The sequence below is a fragment of the Misgurnus anguillicaudatus genome, chromosome 13, assembly GCF_027580225.2.
Source record: "Misgurnus anguillicaudatus chromosome 13, ASM2758022v2, whole genome shotgun sequence".
In the NCBI taxonomy this organism is placed as follows: domain Eukaryota; kingdom Metazoa; phylum Chordata; class Actinopteri; order Cypriniformes; family Cobitidae; genus Misgurnus; species Misgurnus anguillicaudatus.
In genome coordinates, this window is record NC_073349.2 from 21,464,508 (window position 1) to 21,481,371 (window position 16,864).

The following is a 16,864-nucleotide window of genomic DNA, read 5'->3' on the forward strand; positions in this document are numbered from 1 at the left end:
TGTATGTAGATAAAAACGTCTCATTCTAAGGTAATAAACACATAACGGTTCGTTATGAAAGGTCATTATACACCCCTGATAATATAGTTTTATATATTATTTTGCATTTCTGTCAAGAGATCCTTCTAAAAATTACACACTGCACCTTTAAGACTTTTTAAGGCCTGCCAAAACCAAATAGATTGAAAGCTATTATTTCATAATGAATGTCCACTGACTTAAAATATAATTTTTTAATGTTGTCAGTTGTCAGTAGAATCACCCCAAATTATTGCAAAGTTTTGCACTGGTTACATGGGTTAAATACAATAAACATACATTTTTTTATTTTATGCACATCATTGTCTACCATGCTTTACCCAAAGAAATATAGTGAAGAGAGTAGTCAGGAGATTAGTGATGATGACAGCATGTAGGATGGCTGTGCCACTGAGTACCAGGCAACATCTCCAGGTGCTCCTTTAAGAACCAGGACAAAAAAGTTATGTGCACCCCTGGTTATGGCATTTATGTGTAGTACCCATGGTTAATTATGTAAGAGGGTTAAGAATGCTTCATATTTGACACACGCTTGGATCTCAAACAGTATGTGATATTTTGGGGGGGCTTATGTTGTCCCCAGTAGTAACCTGTTATAAATGCATAACATTTCTTTTAACAGTCATCAGACATATATTACAATACAATAACTGTACATGCCACGTGGATACATTTTTCTTTGATTACAAGGTGCGATTACATATTGGTTTACTGTTAAGGCAGGATTGTAGATGTTAACATGAGGAAAAGGACTTCCAGAAGAAAAGCTTGCATGGAGATTTATCTTTTGGGATTGGCTGTTCAATAATAGTCTTGTTTTCCAGAAACTCGGGGTCAAAATCTTCAAGTTCTTTACTAGTTAAGTTCATCTTTGCCATATCAGTCACCATCTTCTTCAGCAGGTCCTTCTCATCTTCGGTCAGAATCTACATAATGAGACATTTCGGGAAGCCTGTGAGCTCAAATATTACATCACTGTTATTGATTCTTTGCTGCATTTACGATATTACAACACTGCAGTGCCATTACTTACACAAAGATCGTAATACTTACATAAAATACACAGAAAAAAAATAAAGGCTGGATTTACTTAAAAATATAATGCAATTTTTTTATAATTTTTGCATACATCTTTTTAAAGTAAGTATTACATGGAATTTTAAGCAATTTATTAAATTTTTAAGTAAAACTTACTTAAAAATATAGTGCATCATTTTTGCATCCACTTTTTTAAGTAAATTCCCCGTTTTTTTTTTTACAGTGTACCAATTTGATCACATACTCTTAAAAAATAAAGGTGCTATATTGGGATCTTAATTTTTGGAACCTATTAGGAGCCTTTATTCTTTAATGCAGATATAGTTGCAACCAAACCTTCCCCAAATGTATAAAGGTAAGCAAAACAAATATCATTGTTATCCCTCCTACATTCAAAGATTAATAATCGAATAATCCAGACTCACCTCATTGGTGCGTGCTAACTTGTCCTGTATAGGTAATGCTTCAGTGCTGTCACTGTTCCACATCATGAGGACCAAAGGAAACAGACTCAGTAGGACCCGCATGATAAACAAGCTTCGGTCTGTACGGTTATCTAATCCAGCTCCCATCATCATGTTTTATAGAGGTTTCCTTAAAAACAAATCTGACGCAGGAGAGGAGGAAGACAATTGTGGAAAAACTCACTTCTAAATAAATAAAGATTATTGTTTCGTGCAAATGCTTGGTTTCTAGTAATCTTTTATACAGTATTTATATCTTTAAGCAGTAATTCATCACACTATTGCTTCAATAACAACAAAAAGCAAAGGCCAACAATGCTCTAAAAGCTTAACTATTATAAAAGTCATCACCTTAAACAGCAGTCAGACATGCATAGAGATAAAACATGCTTGAGGATATACATACACACATCAGCTTTATAAAGAAGTGTCGATCTTACAGTGTAGGTATACTGCAGCAGCTTGGTATGTGACATTAATATCCTGACTCCTCCCACCTTCAGAGTAGAGCTTATGCATAATTAATCAGCAGATGGATCCAAAAAGGGTGTGCACTTCCTGTCCATACTTTACTGGCACCTAATCGCCCCGTTCGCCATGATGACTCATCATCATTCACATGTGCTATTATAATCCTTTTAGTACTAGCGCATACTATATTCCCCATTAGTCATCATTAAAAACCTGCTGTGTGCTTCTGTGTAAAGTGGCTTTTAATTACAAAGATGTGCTTTTTCTGTGGAGTTATCGAGCCTGGGGTGTATTTACACCCACTATGACAAACAGCACACTATGGGGAACAGCTTCAGCAACATCATCCATCAACAATATAGCTGCAGTGATGAGACACTGACTAATTTGTTAAATGGATCATGCGCATAGATGTTTGCATTTTACTATCATTTATAAATTTTAAGATGTTTTCTTGTTTTAAAACTAAGTAGCTTGGATGTTGTGGTAAAACTTTTTCTATGACTTATTACTAGCTTAATAAAGCAGTTAATGGCACTCAAGTATGCAATTTTTGAACCATTTTAAAGACAAACTACATATTTTTTAAGCTTAACATGATCATGAAGTCTCATAATGCCTGGGATAGCTAAACAAGGCAGTGATATTTGTCACACACACATATTAGAAATGTTATCTCTGCTTACTATTTGTAGTTGCAAAGGTTGGGATTGCATTCGACAGTAATAAAATAGTGATAACACTTTGTGATATTAGAAAAAGTATTTAGTGCATCAGGCTTACCAACCAGATGTCTGCAAAGATGTTGTACTACTAGAAATAAACTGAAACTAAAATATTTTAAAATGCTTTGTTGTTACCTTAATAAAATGCATTGTTTAATTCACTTTTGTAATTCACTAGCACCAGCTGAATGCATGTAAAAATACACCTGTGCCACATACCTGTTAACAGATTTGGCATTTACATTCTTTAATGTTAACCTGTAGCTACATATGGCTTGCAAGAAAAGCATAAAGCACATGGCGTCATTTAGGGGTTTTATGGCTCTTATTGCCCTTTTCAAAGTACATATTGTTTTACACATAAAAGAAAGTTATACAGCTTTTAAATATCCTCCAAGTGAGTCATTTATTTACTGTAAGGTCTCTATTTATGATTAAAAAGTGTTTGTTAAATGTTAACGTATGTATAATGCATATGGGTGATTCTCACGAAACCATTGAAACACCACGGCACTAATGATTTTAGCTTTAAAATGTGTAATATAGTAACATTAAAAAGCATCAGAATTAACACAATACTGTGTTCTACCTTGCACAATGTGTGATTTCAACATAAGAATTTATAATTGGAAATTTTATCTAATTTTCTGCTGAAATTCTCATTACCGCAATGTGTCCGGCTGTGTTTGAACATGCGTTATGTTGTAATTTAATCAAATTAACACAAAAATATTAAGAAAAAAAATAAATGGATGTTTTGCTAGAATACTTTAGATGACAGAAAAAATATTTACTGAATATTCATGTATAATAATAATAAAGAAAAATTAGGAAAATGATGTGTCCATGCCTGATGTTCTCATCCTCCCCAACACTTTTTGAGAACAGTTTAAGCACACATACAGAATTTTAATAAAGTTTGATTTTAAGCACATGGACCAGTTACTTCAAGATGGCTACCAGGTAAGATAATTTTTTTACAGTTAATTTGAAATATTGCGTACACGACATTTTGATTATCATTACCGCAACAGATGCTTATTAAATGTTAATTTAATTAATAGAAGCATAATACTTTGATTTTAAATGCATGTGCAGAATCTCCAAATTATGTTCTTTCAGGTTTGTCATGTCATTTTGAAAATATGTCAGTGTTGATGTTTTCTGACTGTTGCGGTAATGAGATTTTTTAGGACTAATTTTTAAAATTATGTTACAAAAAGTGTTAAATGATAAGTCAAAGTTTTTAAATTAATGTTCCCATTTACTCCAGACTTTGTTTTTCAATGTCTGGTGGGAAAAAAAAGTAAATTTAAGCAATTTTTACATTTTCATGCTTGACATTTTTAAAACCAAGTTTTCGTGAGAATCACCCATATAATCATTGTAAGAACTCTTTATTAGTAACAAAAGCCATATTTAGAAAATCTCTGCCCTCTACTGGTGAAAAAGTGGATGTACATACAAATAAACAAGTAAATAGTGTTAATTGTTTTTAACTGCAGTGCAAAAAAGCAAGATTAAATCTTGTTGCTGTAGATAGCAGGTGAGTGAAGAGGACAAAATCTAATTAAAAAGGGATTGAAATCTTTATTTAGCCCAATGAAGTGCAATGGTTACCCATAATCCAGAGTTAACACTGTTAACCGTGAGACAAAAACATGAGCACAGAAACAAGTGTGCTATGTTTGCGACAGAGGACATTAAAGATACAACGAAACACACACGAACAAGTGCACACACTATGATTATATAAATATATATAAATCTGTACTGAGCACACTTCAGTAAGAACTACAGTGTGAGCTGAACCTCAGATCTTATCTTCTGGAGGAATGTGTTCTGGTCCATGAGGAGATGATGCTCTCTGTTGTTCAGGCGTTATAGGAAGAGGATGAAACTTTCCCCCCGTGGCCCGTCCAGTTAGTGTGGATGTGATGGCCAGGGTTTGATAGTAGCTCATATGTGTGGGCGCCAAAGTAATCCCTCTGTGCCTGAGGAGTAACACAATAATAGTGGTGACATATGGAAGCATGTACACTCAAATTATACTGAATTTATATTCTGTAGCTAAACATAAAAAAGCTTATATAGCTATTTGTAAGTATTTATTATAATGTAAGTGGAAGCTACTACCCTTTGTCTCTTATATATTAAATATTTCATCATGCTAAGAAATAATATTTGATGTTGATAAGGAATGGCATGGAAAATACTAGGGCTGGGCAAAAAAATAGATTTTACGATTAATCGTTTTTTTTAAACGTGGTCGATTCAAAATCGATTCTCAAAGAGCCGAATCGATTTTTTCTTTCATAATTATTTCAGCAAACATTGAACGTAAGATTAACATTAATCAAATTACTAGTCTTCTTCACTAGATGTGATGTCACCCTCTTTTTTGCCTCTGTTAGCAAGGAGCGAAGGGTGAGCCTGTCATTCATTCATTCAGTACTTAAAATGGTGGTTTTAGGTGCTTCATCAACGTTGATGCCACCTTCACATAAAAAGTCAGAGGTATGGAAGCATTTTAGATTTTGCAAGCAAGACGACGACGATAGTGTTGTGGCTTTTAATTTTTTTTATTAATTACCCACTTGTAAACCACTGTTCACTATTCAATTTAATTAATATAGTATTTGTATTAAATCTATATTCATTGAGCTGAATCGAGAATCGAGTATAAAAAGCGACCCGAGAACCGGAATCGAAAATTGAACCGAGAACCGAAATTGAATCGATTTGATAGCTTGTGAATCGAAATCGAATCGATCTGGAACATCTAAATCGATACCCAGCCCTAGAAAATACAGTAAATAAATAAATACAGTCTATTTAACAACTGTCAAAAAGTGAAAGGGGGGTGAAAATGTGAATTAATAAATGAATATAACTCTGTCATTCTTTGATCTAAAAGCCTAATCTTGGTCTCATTTAATAGAAGACACTATTATTAAAAAATATTTATTAAAGTGTCTGGGGTTGTTAATATAAATAAAAAATTGTTATAGCAGATTAAGTTTATCTTAAAAATATTTAAGCATTAAAATACTATAAAATTAAAATGTTAAATGCAAAAATGCTAAAAATAAATAAAACTAGTTTTGATTCAAATTTTAAGTGTCCCACTTTTAGTGGTTTTTATCAACAAACGCCACTAGGTGTGATTGGTTTGCTCCATTCTCTTGTCACAAATAAATAATTTACTGGCACTTTATTATAATTACTGCAAAAAAGGTTCTAAAATATATAAACTACATTGTTAGAGATTTACAGTGATATATAGGTCCCGTACACACTGCATATTAATTCGGTTGTCACTTCACCTTTTAATGCTTAATCCTGTTCTGTCCACACACAGTTCAGTAATTTACGAGACTCACAACCGCATTCTACAACCGAATTGACTCCCGCAAAATGCAGGTAGTGACAACCGAATTTACAAAAACTCTGCACAGTGTGTACATAACCGAACTGAACAACTAGTAGTTAATCAAGTGTTTAAAAGTTAATCATAAACAGGACAGGTCTCTCTTCTGAAAAAATAAATGCTTAGAAGAGGAAAAAGTCTGCTGTATGCATGGTTCATAAAATGACAGAGGCACAACGTTTGCTGACTAGTGTTTCCAGATCTTGCACTAAAAAAAACAGCGAACAAGAAAAATCCAATAATAAACCGAAATAAATCTAAATGCTTTACCTCAAATATCAAAATATTTGGACCGGCAACCTCACACTTTATTAACACCAAAAACTTGATCGCTTCATGAGCCAAAAGCCATAAACGGTTAAGCACCAAAACGGCATTTACGTACAAAAAAAGACGAGGACCTGGCAACACTGCAAGACCGCGCGCTTCACGCTGTGAAGCAGCCTCACAAAGCGTAAAATACACAACGCCAAGACGAAGGTTTATTGCAAAACACAATGCTGTTATTATTTTGGTCAAAGCTGTGAGTGATAAGCACACGAGACGGCAGAACGTTGCTATGGTTATTTCTGTGTCAATCATCACATTTTCGGGAGTGAGTCTTGTTCCGTACAGACATGAAACGAACATTTAGGGGATTCACTACCGCATTTTAAAGCGGTTGTCACTCCCGAAAGTTTGCAGTGTGTACGAGACCATAGACTATTTTAGTTTTAGAATAGGCTTTTATTGGTTTAATAGTTAAGTAACCAATTTGGGCTTATGTGTTACATGGTGCTTAAAATACGTCATTAGCCAAAATCATGAAACCACAAAGTGATGTTTTAAACAGATAAGAAACTGTACTGTGCATGAAGCGAAGCTTGAAAATAGAGAGGTTTACCTGCAGCAGGTTGGCCGGTAGCATCTCATGCCTGTAGCCGTCATAAAAGGACAGTGCGGTGGTAAAAGATGGCATGGGAATTCCCTGCTGCACACCTGTGCTTACTACCCTACGCCATGAGTCCTACAAAACAAAACCAGAAGTTATTTAAACGATCAAATAGCCTTATAAACAAGCTGATTGAAAGAGACACACTCAAATAAATATTTGATGTCTCCAGAGTACATATGTGAAGCTTTAGCTCAAAATAGCATATAGATAATTTATTACAACATGTTAAAATTGCCACTTTGTAGGTGTGAGCAAAAATGTGCCGTTTTGGGTGTGTCCTTTTAAATGCAAATGAGCTGATCTCTGCACTACATGGCAGTGCTGTGGGTGGATAGTGCAGATTAAGGACTAAGAAGGATCCCCTTCTGACATCACAAGGGGAGCCAAATTTCAATTATCTATTTTTTATATGCTTGCAGAGAATGGTTTACCAAAACTAAGTTACTGGGTTGATCTTTTTCATATTTTCTAGGTTGATATATACACTGGGGACCCAATTATAGCACTTAAACATGGAAAAAGTCCTCTTTATGTGCGACACTTACACATATAATTATTTATTTATTTCACTTTCATTCATTTGTTATCATTCTTCTCTCATGTACCTGGCACTCCTGTACGGCGTTACTGAAAAACGTATCCAGCAGTAAATTCTGCAGTTTTGAATCGCGGTCGAACGCTTCCTTGATCTTCCCCAAGAAAACACTGCGAATACAAGAGTTACGATCATTACTTACAGCTAACCAAGATGAGGTCACACATCTGATATTGTAAAACCAACTGTATGTCAGTTTTTTACATAAAACATTATCACCACTTCCTAGTGTTTACAGAATTGCAACATCCACCGAGTGGAGAAATAATTTCTTATGATTTCATTGTGAAACAATACAGCAAACAGCCTATCCTGATAAGCAATGACGTGTTGAACAGACTAAACACAGCATGCATTCTCATTCAACAGATAACACGGAAAGAAAGAAGCACCTGCGAATGATGCATCCTCCTCTCCACATCAGAGCAATCGCACCGTAATTGAGAGACCAACCGAACTCTATTGCAGCCTGACGGAGCAGCATAAAGCCTTGAGCATATGAGATGATCTTAGATGCATACAGAGCCTGAAAAGAGAACGATTCAGAATGAGAATTAATATAGAAGTAAGATCTGGAATAAAATAACACAAAGTATTAATAAATGTTAGACAGTCAGGGGCTGATTTACAACAATAAATATGATATTAATATATTAAAGGGACACTTCACTTTTTTTTAAATATGCTAATTTTCCAGCTCCCCTAGAGTTAAATATTAGATTTTTACCATTTTGGAATCCATTCAGCTGATCTCCAGGTCTGACTCTAGCACTTTTAGCATAGCTTAGCATAATCCATTAAATCTGATTACACTATTAGCATCACGCTCAAAAATAACCAAAGAGTTTCGATATTTTTCCTATTTAAACCTTTTCTGTTGTTACATCGTGTACTAAGACCGATGGAAAATTTAAAGTTGCAATTTTCTAGGCAGATATGGCTAGCAACTATACTCACATTCTGGCATAATAATCAAGGACTTTGCTGCCGTAACATAACTGCAGGAGGCGTAGTGATATTATGCAGCAGCTGAAAATAGTTCCCTTAGCATCTTTCAAAAGCAGGGGACTATTTTCAGTCGCTGCGTAATATCATTGCACCTGCTGCAGCCATTTTACGGCAGCAAAGTCCTTGACCATCACGCCAGACTGAGAGTATAGTTCCTAGCCATATCTGACTAGAAAATCACTACTTTTAATTTTCTGTCTGTCTTAGTACAAGATGTGACTACAGAAGAGTCAAGTTTTAAATAGGAAAAATATCAAAACTCTTTGGTTATTTTTAAGCACGATGCCAATGGTCCAATCAGATTCAATGGATTGTGCTACGCTATGCTAAAAGTGCTAGTGCCAGACCCAGAGATCAGCTGAATGGATTCCAAAACGGTGTCCCTTTAATACACTAATGATAGCTTCATTATTTTTTTACTGTAGTACAGTTTTTTGTATGCTATTAAACTTCTAAAGCAGTTTTGTTGAAACCAAAAATGTGAAAATTTTAGGTATTTGCATCACCTTTCTAATGTCTTCAAGAAACTGTGTCTTGTTTCCTGTAAACTTGACACCCTGAGGACCAGCAAGGCTCTTACTGGCCAGAACCCTCTCATCCTTCAGAGACGACAGACATCTGGCAAAGACAGCTTCTCCTGTAAGAGACACAACACAAGGACCTTCAGTTACAGGTCTCCTCTCTGCACTGATTATTACATTACAGTTATCATTAGGACAAGAGAAAACAGACAAACAACATCCTGTGAACACATCCTGACAAACATCCTGTGTAAACATGACAGGCAGAATATTAAGACATTCATAGTCACAAAATATAAATCTTATCAGTCATGTTTCATCTCTAAATCACAAGAAAAAGCAGAAATAATATTAAAGATTTTATACCTAAAATGTTTAACATCTAAAGATGCTGTTTTAATAAAACATTGTGTCTAGACAGAATTATGGCCCACTTCAAGGATTAGTCAATTTTCTAAAAAAAAAAAATCCAGATAATTTACTCACCACCATGTCATCCAAACTTGATGTCTTTCTTTGTTTAGTCGAGAAGAAATTATGTTTTTTGAGGAAAACATTCCAGGATTTTTGCCATTTTAATGGACTTAACAGTTTTAATGCAGTTTAAAATTGCAGTTTCAACACAGCTTCAAAGGACAATAAAAAATCTGCACTTTTAAACCACAACTTCTCGTCTTCCTCTGGCTGTGTAACAAGCCAGCGCGACGTCACGTAATTGCGTAATGATGTTGAAAGGTCACGTGTTACATATATGAAACACACATTTGCGGACCATTTTAAACAATAAACTGAAACAAAGACATGAATTAGTATCATTTGGCATACAACAACGTCGGAACGGTCCTCTTTCTCCACACTTGTAAACACTGGGGCGCACTTTCGATACATCATCCGTGACCTCTTGACGTGATGACGTATTACGTGAGGTCACGCTGGCGCATCACAGGACCGGATGAAGACGAGAATTTTTGGTTAAAAAGTGCATATTTTTTATTTTCTTGCCAAAAATAATAATCGTTTCGCTATATAAGACCCTTATGCCTCGTTTGAGATCGTTTAGAGTCCTTTGAAACTGCAATTTTAAACTGCATTAAAACCGTTACGTGTTGGGGTCCATTAAAGTCCATTAAAATGAGAAAAATCCTGAAATGTTTCTCTCAAAAAACATAATTTCTTCTGGACTGAACAAAGAAAGAAATCCACATTTTGGATGACATGGTGGTGAGTAAATTATCTGGATTTTTTTTAAGAAAATTGACTTATCCTTTAACTCTTAAAAATCTGAGGTCCTAAAACAAGCTTAACTTTTAGTGTACAATATAATATTTTCCCTTTGGTTTTGGGTTGAAATATCTATTTTGTGTCTCAATTATGCAAACTCAATTATTGCATTAGCAGAACAAAAGGTAATAGGTTTGATTCCCAGGGAACACGCATACTGATAAATGTATAATTTGTAATGCACATCAATAAAAATCTGAAAACCCCTAAATATTCCCTAAATGTATAACTGATTATATACAGTAGGTAATATACTGCAGTAATAAGTCAATCCTGTTTCTTTTTTCTTCAAGAGACACTGGGGCGCATGCACTGTTGACACTGGTAATGTAATTCTCACCGGTGTAATGAGAAATCAGTCAGATTATTGTGATGGCAGAGCTTACAACATCTACAAACAGCTAAAAAAAATCAGCTCAGCATGACTCTGTAATACACTATCACTCAACTCAAGGCCATGAGTTGCTGGAAAATCGAGTTCAAGAGGGAGTGAAAAACAGCCAGTCATGGTGAACTCAGCACTTGGCTTATAGAGGAATGCAGCCTGAAAGAAAAAAAAATCCTCAATCTCCACCCACACAAATCCTCTCTTTACTCTCACACTGTCACGGTTAAGCACAGCACAAACAACCTGCTGTTGCATAGACACACATCCATTTATCAGGCTTACAGTGTCAGACTGAATGACTGTTATACTAAAAATCACAACACTATTTAAGGAACACACATAGATCCTTTAGTAAATTTTACACTGTGCATATATAAACACACACACACACACACACACACACACACACACACACACACACACACACACACACACACACACACACACACACACACACACACACACACACACAGTTGAGCAACAGAACTACCCCTCCATGTTTAAAGCGTATGTTTTAATCGCTTCGCTCAATTACAATCAAGATTTTCCCATTGTGTGTGATAAACGAATGTGACAGTGTGGTATACCAATGATGATCTTAGTGCTGTATACTAAAGATGCCAGTCATGTATACTAAAGATTCTGGGGTGTATACTTAAGGTGCCAGTGCTGTTATTAATGGTGCCGGTAAAGCATACTAAATATCGGCTGTATTTCAAAATGTGTCAATGTGGTATATCAATGATCAAAGTGATGTATACTAAATGTCCCAGTGCGGTATACTAAAGGTGCCAGTGTGGTATACTAAAGATTCAAGCGCTGTACACTAAAGGTGCTAGTATGGTATACTTAAGATTCTGGCTCAGTAGGCAAAAACATCCAGTGATGTATACTGAAGATTCTGGAGATGTATATTAACGGTGCCGGTGATGTATACTAAATATCCCAGTGCTCTATACAAAATGTGCCAGTGATGTATACTAAATAACCTATGCTGTATATTAAATGTGCCAGTGATGTATACTAAAGATTCTGGTGGTGTATACTAAAACGTTCAGTGTTGTATACTAAAGATTTTGGTGGTGTATGCTAAAACGTTCAGTAATGTATACTGAAGATTCTTGAGCTGTATACTAACGGTGCCAGTGCTGTATACTAAAGATCCCAGTGCTGTATATAATGGTGTCAGTGATGTATACTAAATATCCTAGTGCTGTAAACTAAATGTGCCAGTAATGTATACTAAATAACCTGTGCTGTATATTAAATGTTCCAGTGATGTATACTAAAGATTCTGGTGGTGTATACTAAAACGTTTAGTGTTGTATACTAAAGATTTTGGTGGTGTATGCTAAAATGTTCAGGTTTGTATACTGAAGATCCTGGAGCTGTATATAATGGTGCCGGTGATGTATACTAAATATCCTAGTGCTGTAAACTAAATGTGCCAGTAATGTATACTAAATAACCTGTGCTGTATATTACATTTGCTAGTGATGTATACTAAAGATTCTGGTGGTGAATGCTAAAATGTTCAGTGATGTATACTAAAGATTCTGGTGGTGTATGCTAAAACGTTCAGTGATGTATACTAAAGATTATGGTGGTGTATACTAAAACGTTTAGTGTTGTATACTAAAGATTTTGGTGGTGTATGCTAAAACGTTCAGTTATGTATACTGAAGATTCTTGAGCTGTATAGTGTATACTAACAGTGCCAGTGCTGTATACTAAAGATCCCAGTGCTCTATATAATGGTGCCGGTGATGTATACTAAATATCCTAGTGCTGTAAACTAAATGTGCCAGTAATGTATACTAAATAACCTGTGCTGTATATTACATTTGCTAGTGATGTATACTAAAGATTCTGGTGGTGTATGCTAAAACGTTCAGTGATGTATACAAAAGATTCTGGTGGTGTATACTAAAACGTTTAGTGTTGTATACTAAAGATTTTGGTGGTGTATGCTAAAATGTTCAGGTTTGTATACTGAAAATCCTGGAGCTGTATATAATGGTGCCGGTGATGTATACTAAATATCCTAGTGCTGTAAACTAAATGTGCCAGTAATGTATACTAGATAACCTGTGCTGTATATTAAATTTGCTAGTGATGTATACTAAAGATTCTGGTGGTGTATGCCAAAACGTTCAGTGATGTATACTAAAGATTCTGGTGGTGTATGCTAAAACGTTCAGTGATGTATACTGAAGATTCTGGAGCTGTATACTAATGATGCCAGTGCTGTATATAATGGTGCCGGTGATGTATACTAAATATCCTAGTGCTGTAAACTTAATGTGCCAGTGATGTATAATATATGTTCCAACATGGTATACTAAAGATTCTAGGGCTGTATACTAAATGTGCCAGCCGGGTATACTAAATATTCTGGTGCTGTATACTAAATTTTAAGTGTGGTATACTACAGATTCTGTATACTAAAGGTGCCAGTGCTGTATACTAAAAGTACTAGTGTGGCATACTAAAGATTTAAGTGCTGTATGCTAAAGATGCCAATGTGGTATACTAAAGATTCAAGTGCATTATGCAAAAACATCCAGTGATGTATACTAAATGTGCCAGTGATGTATACTAAATATCCTAGTGCTGTATACTAAATGTGCCAGTGATGTATATACTAAAGATTTTGGTGCTGTATATTAAAGGTGGCAGTGTAGTGTACTAAACATTCTGGTGCTATATGCAAAAACATCCAGTGATGTATACTGAAGATTCTGGAGCTGTATACTAAGGTGCCTGTGCTGTATAATAAAGGTGCCAGTAATGTATACTAAAAATTCTAGCGCCATATAATAAATGTGCCAGTAATGTATACTAAATATTCTGGCAATGTATACTAAATTTCTAGTGTGGTATACTAAAGATTGTGGTGCTGTATACTAAAGGTGCCAGTGTGGTATATTAAAGGTGCCAGTGCAGTATACTATAATGATTCAAGTGATGTATACTAAAGCTATAGCAATACTATACCAAAGCCATAAATACTATAACAATTAAATTACAGGACCAAATTTACCTCATGTATTATAAAGGACAGGTGACTTTATTAAAATCAACTAACGGTGGTCAAGAATAGAAGTTAGCAAAACTTCAACAAGAGTCACCAAAAAGCCACAGCACAAGAATAAATTGAACATCCCACTTATATCACATCAGCTGAAACGGTAAACAGCAAAGCCCACAAGCTGCTTAGGGCGACATTTCATTCAACACTTTCCTATGAAGCCAAGTCACTCCTTAAACACACCCATACGTAGATAATCACTAAAGCCTGCGTCTTACCTATTAATGTAACAGGTGTGCCGTATTCCAAAGCAGAGATGGCCGTCCATTTCCCTGTGCCTTTCTGCCCAGCACTGTCTTTGATTTTGGGCAAAAGATGAGTGCCGTCTGCGTCCTTGAACTTCAGGATATTTGCAGTGATCTCAATGAGGAAAGAATCCAGCTCGGTTTTATTCCACTGATCAAAGACCTGATGGGAAATCAAACAGAAATTTACTCTCAAAGGGAAGTAGATTACAACAGTCCTTTAGGAGGAACAGGGTGAGGCGTATTTCAAAACAAAGAAACAAGGAAGGAGGAAAGAATATGTAGTAAGACAATAAAGGGGGAAATTAGAAAATTACAACATAAGGGACTGTTCTAGTTGATGTCTAACCTGTGCCATTTCATCATGGTCCATACACAGCACATCCTTCATCAAATGATACGCCTCACAGATCAGCTGCATGTCACCGTATTCAATACCGTTATGGACCATCTTAACAAAATGTCCTGCTCCTTCATCTCCAACCTGCAGGAACACCAAAAGACAAAACATTTAGAAAAACACATTCTGTTTGAATAAATACATACTGAAACACTGATAACTTGTGCTCACCCAGTCACAACAGGGCTCTCCTGTGCCCACTTTGGCAGCAATGCTCTGAAAGATCTGTTTAATGTGTGGCCTTTGGAAACATTACGGACATTTAATACTTTAAGGAATTTGACTAAAACAACTTTGATGCCCATAGGCATTAATACCTGACTGCATAATAAAGAAATGATTGTTTATTAATAAATATTTGTCCTCACCAGGCCTCCTTATGTCCCCCTGGCATCATTGATGGTCCATATCGTGCTCCTTCTTCTCCTCCGCTCACTCCACTCCCCACAAACAAAAGATTTTTCTCCTTTAGACTCTTACAGCGTCTCTGCATGTAACAAGCGGATCATTATCATTTCAATTTTAACAATTACAAGCTCTTATCAGTCTGTTTGGATTGTTAAACTCACTGTTGTATCTCTGTATTCTGAATTTCCACCATCAATGATGATGTCACCAGGTTCAAGAAGAGGAACCTACAAGAGAAACCCGGTTACTCGATCATGCTGGCAGGTTGACGCGGTAAACTGTCGATTCATGGTGACTGCTGATATTTACCAGTTTGTCAATGAAGTCATCGACGGCCTGTCCTGCTTTGACTAGGAGGATGATGCGACGAGGTTTTTTGAGTTTGGACACCATGTCCTCCAAGGAATCTGCTCCAATCACCTTAGTGCCTTTGGCTTCATTCTGCAAAAAGTCGTGAACCTTGGACACGGTTCTGTTGTACGCACAGACCTGAGAAACAACAATGACGAAAATGAAGAGGAACAAAAGGGGAATTATAAAGGAAATGGACCTTTAAAATGGAGAAATACAATGTGGTTTGGTAACTTACCACAAATCCATGGTCATTCATGTTTAAAACCAGATTCTGGCCCATCACAGCCAAACCAATGAGAGCAATATCTGCTCTGTGGAGTCAACAATATAGATATTATGAGGAAGAACATGTTGAACATAAAATGCAAAACTACATGGAAACCCTTAGAAAATTTAACCGTGGTTTTAATATAGTAAGAGTGTAGTAATCATCTTTTACTATTATTTGTATTATCAATGCCAAATTTTCTTACAAATATCATAATGGTTATTGCAGTGACACTGTAAATAGTAAACTTGTGGTTACTATGTGTTTAACACAAAAAACACAGTAAAATCATGGATTAATATTGGTAAGGGTATGAAGTTATAACTACAGTAACGTTAGTCTAACTACACACAATCATACTTATATGTGCAAAAAATTCCAGCAAGCACAGTCGATTGAATTTTTATTACTATAAAAACAAAAGTCAACGATGCTTTAGAAATACCGATGTGACATTATTATGCATTTTACAATCTGATGTGTACTTACTGAGCCATGGTTGAAGGTTTATTCCGCGTTAAAATGACACTTTGAATGGAGGTACACTCACTCAATGCGCTGTTTCTCAACTTCCTTATTCACGTCCTCACCAGAAGGCTGAAACATGACAGCGGTCATGACGTCCTCAAGCTCTCCATTCGTGATTGGCGGAAACCAGCTGAGCCGAGAATAGAGGCTGCTCATTGGTTATTTCTGTCTGTCCATCCCCTTGCTCCACCCACAGTGTCAGATAAAGCGGTGGAGTCGTGAACTCGTAAGTCGATTGTTTAAAGGGCACAGTTGATTCATTTGAGTGATGATGTGTAACTGAATTATTAAATAGATAATTACAAATCACCCGAATTTAATGCCAAAATGTGTTTGTTATTTGTTTGCGTTTTGTATAACGATTTAACACCCTGGTTGCGTCCGACTAGTACGGTCTGAATTAACGTTAATCTCAGTATGCAAAAAACAGACTAACTTGTTCGACAAAACGCGTAAATGCCATAAACTTTTGTTAATCACAGCTTTTTTGCGATAATCTGAAGGCTATGGTGAAATAATTGGCATTAATGCGAGGGAACCAGTATCTTTTCTAGGGTAAGCCTAGAAAAATACGTCACCCTTTTTATCTCATAAGGCGACAGGAGCTGTTAAATTAAAACACAACAGTTTTTTAATATTTTACTATGTTCTTACCTCAACTTAGACTAATTAATAC

General features: G+C 35.7%; 2 protein-coding genes across 5 annotated transcripts; both read right to left on the reverse strand.

The window, feature by feature from the left end:
* Positions 1-217: 217 nt before the first annotated feature.
* sst6.2 (somatostatin 6.2) lies at positions 218-2,092 on the reverse strand. 4 transcript variants are annotated; one of them, XM_055188272.2, is made up of 3 exons: positions 1,948-2,092; positions 1,503-1,684; positions 218-965 (listed from the first exon to the last, which is right to left on the reverse strand). In XM_055188272.2, the coding sequence occupies exons 2-3, from the start codon at positions 1,653-1,655 to the stop codon at positions 774-776; spliced, it is 345 nt and encodes a 114-aa protein (XP_055044247.1). In that variant the 5' UTR covers positions 1,656-1,684; positions 1,948-2,092; the 3' UTR covers positions 218-773. The 4 variants fall into 4 exon arrangements, with proteins under 4 accessions (XP_055044247.1, XP_055044250.1, XP_055044249.1 ...); XM_055188275.2 differs by having other exon boundaries at positions 1,982-2,059; XM_055188274.2 differs by having other exon boundaries at positions 1,952-2,033.
* A 2,215-nt stretch (positions 2,093-4,307) lies between these two features.
* On the reverse strand, positions 4,308-16,304 carry pgd (phosphogluconate dehydrogenase). Its single transcript, XM_055188271.2, has 13 exons — positions 16,150-16,304; positions 15,628-15,703; positions 15,348-15,527; positions 15,200-15,265; positions 14,999-15,117; positions 14,802-14,871; positions 14,580-14,714; positions 14,204-14,393; positions 9,211-9,341; positions 8,089-8,222; positions 7,707-7,806; positions 7,051-7,173; positions 4,308-4,731 (listed from the first exon to the last, which is right to left on the reverse strand). Exons 1-13 carry the CDS (start codon positions 16,155-16,157, stop codon positions 4,612-4,614), a joined length of 1,452 nt encoding a protein of 483 aa, XP_055044246.2. The 5' UTR covers positions 16,158-16,304; the 3' UTR covers positions 4,308-4,611.
* Positions 16,305-16,864: the final 560 nt, after the last annotated feature.